The following is a 6,000-nucleotide window of genomic DNA, read 5'->3' as shown; positions in this document are numbered from 1 at the left end:
ATATATTATAAAGGTAATAGGAGCCAATTTCAAGTTTTCTTAAACTCATAGTACCTAAGCTGTCACTGGACTATATTAAAAAAAAAAAAAAACTAACCAGAGCATATCCAGAAAGTCTTCCTTGTAGGCAGCATGTATAATTAAAGATACGTTCCAACTGAAGATACTGCTGTAGTTTGGAATGTAAATATCCCCCAAAGGCTCACATGTCAAAGGCTTACTCCTGGATTGGCACAGTTGGGAGGTTTTGTGTCTTAAAAGGTGGGGCCTACTGAGAGGTCTTCAGGTCACTGGGCCCTTGTGTTGAAGGGCACTGTGGGACCCCAGACCCTTCCTTTTCTTTACTTTTGCCTCCTGGCTATGAGATGAGAGTTTTTGCTCCTCCACCTGCTTCTCCCAACTTGAGCTCTTGCCACAAGCCCAAAAGCAATGGAGTCAACTAATCATGGACTAAAACTAAAGCCAAAACTGTAAGCCAAAATAAAGTTTTCCTCCCTATACATTTATTATCCCAGGTCTTTTTATTATCATGGAAAAACTAACAGATATTAATAATAATCCCTTTATATTAATAATGAAGGGATTCATGCCACATATACTATTACAGTTCAGAATTATATTTTATCATTTTCTAAAAATGAGTCATGGAATCACTCTCTGTATTACACTTAATATACTTAATTATACTTAAAATACTAATAAAAATTACCTAGAAAAAAAGAGAAATGCATTGGGAAGCCACTAAAGTATATTTTAACCAATCTGTAAAATTAAAATAAAAATAATTTGCCCTCTTTTTCCTTTCAACATTTTTACTATACTCTAGCATTACAGCACATTTACAAAAGTGTGTATTTAAACATTGAAAATGAGCTGGGGTCTGCTCAGTGGTAGAGTGCTTGCCTAGCATAGTGAGGCCATGGGTTCAATCCCCAGGACTGCAAGCAACCAACAAATAAAAACAAAACAAAACATTGTAAACATCTAATACTTCTACTTGAAAATTACTTTTTGGTTGGCCAAATTAATATACTAAAATTTTTCCAGGAAATTCCAACTGCATGGCAATCATGCTTAATTTCTTTTTAACATTTTTCTTCAACTCACTTGTGCAGCCATGCCAAAAAACAAAGAAAGAAAATGTATATTAAAAGCCTTTCATTTTCATTCATTTGCTTATTAGTTTATTTAGAAATTAAATTTTGTTTTCAAAAACAATTCTTCATGTAGAAATACTGGCTTTTATAACTCTACCACCTAAGTGTGATGTTTCTTCTTTATGAGGAAATAAACTATTATGTTATACAAAAGAACAAGCAATAAAAGATCCTGGTTAAATAAGTTTTATAAAAACAGGAAAGTTTGCTCTATAGAGATGGGAAAATTTTTGAAATATTTAAACATTGAAAAGACATCATTTAACACTGAAAGTATATATATTTAAGAAAATTCAATCATTTGCTGAGGATGTAGAAGATATTTTAGGATGGTTTAGTTCTAAAGGTCATCATAAAAATATTGAGCATCCTTGTGTTAAACATATATATTCCAAACCTGGTTGTAGCTCTAGCCAATAAGATGTCAGATAAACTAACTTTTAATGATGGATTGGAACTCATGAGTGTACCAAGTGCCTGATGAGAACTCACAGGCTGAGCAAGAATAAACCTTACAAGATCCTATTGAATTTATAAACATTGTGAATTAGAGAAATTCTGACATACACTATTTAATCCTCAGCCATATAAAACTGATCAGACATACAGATATCCCTTATACTAGGAGTTAACATTAAGGTTGGACTTTGAAAGTCCTAAATCAAATAGAAAATCAAATGTTTTATTATATAAAACATAAGCAAGAAAGATATTTAAGGTTAAATATTTTCTTTAGTAAAAAACAAAAATCTATCTTACTAGATCAAGTTTTTATTTTTAAAAAATAAGATGATAGAGGATTCTAGGAATTGAACCAGTTAATTAATTCTAATAAATTTGCATATGCATCTAGATTTTATATAGTACAAGAATTAGTTTTTTATTGCTGCCACAATAAAGTCTCCATGTGTAAAATCATAACTGGCAAAATGTTCCTCTCCAGAGGTTCTACATGATTCCTATTTCCTTGCCTTTTCCAACTTCTTGAAGTTGCCTGCATTGCCAGGTTCATATTCTACTTCCTCCATCTTCAAGGCCAGCAAAGTGGCATCTTCAAATCTCTCTCTGAGATTTGACTCCTACCTCTGTCTTCCACTTTCAAAGGCCCTTATAATTACATTGCGTCTATCAGGATAAGCTCTGTAATTCTTCAGCTGATGTGAAACCTGGATTCTCCCCTGCTATGCAACCTAACATTCACAAGGATTGGATGTGGGAACCTTTTGGGAGAGGGGTATTATTCTGCCTTAGATTTATATCTTTTTTTGGGGGGGGGGGTATATAGGGGTTGAACTCAGGGACACTTTGCCACTGAGCTATATCACTGGGTTTTATTTTTATTTTTTACTTAGACAGGGTCTCACTAAGTTGCTTAAGGCCTCACTAAATGGCTGAGGCTGGCCTTGAATTTGCACTCTTCCTGCCTCAGCATCGTGAATTGCAGGGATTATAGGCAGGCATCACTGAACTTGCCTCAGATATATATGTAAACCTGTATCATTCAGTTCAAGTCAATAATTGCCTGAGCAAATTAAAGTTCTCTAATACTATTACTATCATCATCATCATTTGGAAAACAAATGTAAAATTTTTTTTAAGTTTTTCATTTGAATTCGATTATCACACCTGCTCTCAATAAAGATATGCCAATTTGCCCAGCCTCTAACTTCTTTCCATTCATGCTTATACAACTTGGACACCCATCAACTGGTTTGATACCTTTGTTCTCAAATTCATCACAGCTCAGTATACATATATTGTGCTTAAATAAAAATATTAAAATGTCACAAGATAATGTAGCATACATTGCTTATTATATTTGTTAAATGTTATGGCCACAGTTCTTTTTTTTTAAAACCTGACAACATATTTCACACTACAAGAAAAGACTCATTACCAAATACCATTTCACTAAAATTGACTTTACACACAAATTTTTTCAGGAAGAGTAATTCCAGAAATGTACATTACTAGCATTGGCATGGATTTTGGGGATACTGCATCCTGTTTTGGAAATGATGCAGAGGAAACTTGGCACAGAGATTTTTTCCCAACTTGCCTGAAGTCACACACGTAATCTGAGACACAACTGCCTCCTGATAAAGTGCATTCTCACAATTATGATGCAGTTCTCATTACACACAAAATAAGGTCAGCTATGACACCTCTCTGTATTACACTGTAAGTTAATTGCTTTACCAACTTGCACTTAAAGGGTTTACAGAAGTAGTATTGCATTGTTCTGTCTTATACACTATACAGATTAAGCCAAGGATGAAGTCTTACTAAGATGCTGAGGAAATTAAACAAAATATATAAAATATCACATAAGAAGAAGAAATGATACAAAGAAAGGAGAAGCTATGTTGACAACAAAAAATGATGAGCTTCAACTAATACAGATGAAATTTCCTGAAGACAAAGAAAACCTAACCAAGGACAAATATCACCCTGATTTTTAAACTGATTTCCTTCAAATATTAAATATATTATTAGTTTCCTTCAGATAACAGAACTGAATTCCGTTTTTCAAAGTTATAGGGGGCACCTCTTATGTTATCAATAAAACTTTATTGTCTTGGTATCATAAAGGAGAATTAAAATCAACTTACTTGATGTAATAGGGCACTTTATTATGTGAAATGGATCTTTGCCACGGCAGCTGCACTGAAGCTGAGGAAACAAAGGGAGATGATTGGAAACACAGGTGACGAAAAAGCCTCTCACCTTAATGAAAAGCAACTGAATACAGTTTACAGCAAATCCAATGTGATCAGCTTTGGTGTTTGAGCTGAATATCTATAATTAAGAAATGCACTAAGCCAACAGAACAGTTCTGAGATTCATTTGAAGTGAGGGAAAAAACAACACCACTTCAATTTCTAATTCCAACTAACTGAACTTGTGGATAAAAATACTTCCTCAAAACTCAGGTTTTATTGTTTATAATCACTATACTTTAAAACTTAGTGCCATCTGGAAAATGTATACATTTTATATTCAGACTAGATTTATATATCCCAACTAGATTTCTCCAGCCTGACTTTTCCAGATCACTAACAATATTCTTTACTTTGCATCATGATCACAGGCATGGTTATTGGATACAGATGACATTTAAACAAATTCAGATACATGACATAAAGGAAAAATAAAAATAGGCAAAGGGTTGTAAAGAACCCAAGCAATCATCTGAGCAGAAGTACAAATACTTTTTATCATCTGAAATGCACAGAAAGCATGGTCTTCTACTTTTGCAGCAAAAATTACTATGATTGAGATTGTATGTCTTTTAACTGAGTTGCTTAATTTTTTTACAATTCCATTTACTTTTTATTTATAAAAACTGTTTTTCCTACACTAAACCAAAACCAATTATTTTATAACTTATTTAAGAACAGTAACACATGTGAATCTTGAACTATGAAAGGATTTTGCTAAGTGAACTAGTAAATAAAATCAAATACATATTTGATTAAATATCACTAGACCTTCATGTAGTCAGTTGTCCCGATGATCTTTTTTTCTGACTTTCATATTACATTGATAGCTTACAAATATATAGCATTCTAAACTTTGCTAAGCAGTTTCAAACCTATCTTTTGTTGGAAAAGCCAGCAAGATACATATTAAAGTCCCATGTGATAGGGAGCTAAGGTCATCAAAGTAAAATAACTTTCCAATGAGTGTTAACTATGAAACACAGGGTGGAGCTCAGATGGGACCTCAATACTTCTGAATACCAGTCCAGCAGGTTTTCTTCCTCTTTATACATGTAAGCACTCCCTTCTCCAACAGAGTCCATGAAAGTACAAAAAGGGGATGAAAATGAGGAACTAGGTACATTAAGTTTCTCATTAGCGCCAACCTCATTTCAGTGTTGGCACCAGGCTAATGGGTCAGTTTTTCTGTTGTGCCTAACTAGACAGGCTTCTTTTATAACAGTGGCTAAACTCCAAGAAATATAATAAAGCCAAAGATTGTAAACAGCAAGGGATAATAATTATAAAATTTACTAATTGGGATTTTGTTTATACTTCTCCATTCATTATAATAATTGTTTTGATTTGAGTAACTTCCATTTCCTGGGACCATCAGCACTAGACAATAAAAGGCCATGTGCTTGAATTTCTCAATATTTCATTTCTTAAAGAATGTGAGCTTAATTTCTTTAATGAAAGAGTGGGTACGAGGTGAAAATGTAGGGTTTCATTAATGTAAACAGATAACTGATCTTTAGAATTTACAGTCTCAATTATTTTTGTCAATTCCCCTTTAATTTTGTGTTTTACATGCTATTAAGTTTGAGAAACCTGGAGTGCTTAATACCTAATGAGTATACTGTAAATTTATTTATATCATCAATACTGATGATAGTCAAACTAAAAAACGCATCCTGACCCAGAATACCAGGAAGGACTACACATTGATCAAAGATGGAATACCTCACGGCTCAACTTTGAGAAGCTAAAGAGGGGTGTGTGTGAATGACTGAGGAAGATTCTCACAATCGTGACAGAAGAGGCCTACCTCTAATCTGAATTAAAGCAGTAAAAAGGATTAAGAGGAAATACAAATGTAATCAATGTAGTTGAGACATGGAATTATACTTCATTTTTCTCTGTGGTTATTGATATAAAGAAGTTGTCATAATTGAGAAACACTCTTTGCCCTCAGTTTTAAACTTTACTCAAATGGAATTAAACAAATTGCTTTCTTACATATATTTGCCAAAGGAAATGAAAGAAAAGGAGTTAATATTTACTGAAAGCATTTGTGCCAAGAACTGGGCTAGCTTCTTTGTGTAACTTGATATGCTTTTTCATTTAATTATCAAGTTAAT

The 6,000-nt window shown here is 33.2% G+C and overlaps 1 protein-coding gene across 1 annotated transcript in view; it reads right to left on the bottom strand.

Annotated features, from left to right (window-relative positions):
- Utrn (utrophin) overlaps positions 1 to 6,000 on the bottom strand; it is a 515,860-nt gene that overhangs the window by 91,093 nt on the left and 418,767 nt on the right. The window contains exon 58 of the mRNA XM_048800520.1: positions 3,770 to 3,830. Coding sequence (XP_048656477.1) covers positions 3,770 to 3,830 — 61 coding nt within the window. The remainder of the gene's footprint in view (positions 1 to 3,769; positions 3,831 to 6,000) is intronic.

The sequence above is a fragment of the Marmota marmota genome, unplaced genomic scaffold (genome assembly GCF_001458135.2).
Source record: "Marmota marmota marmota unplaced genomic scaffold, marMar, whole genome shotgun sequence".
In the NCBI taxonomy this organism is placed as follows: Eukaryota; Metazoa; Chordata; class Mammalia; order Rodentia; family Sciuridae; genus Marmota; species Marmota marmota.
This window is presented reverse-complemented; position numbering and strand designations above follow the sequence as displayed.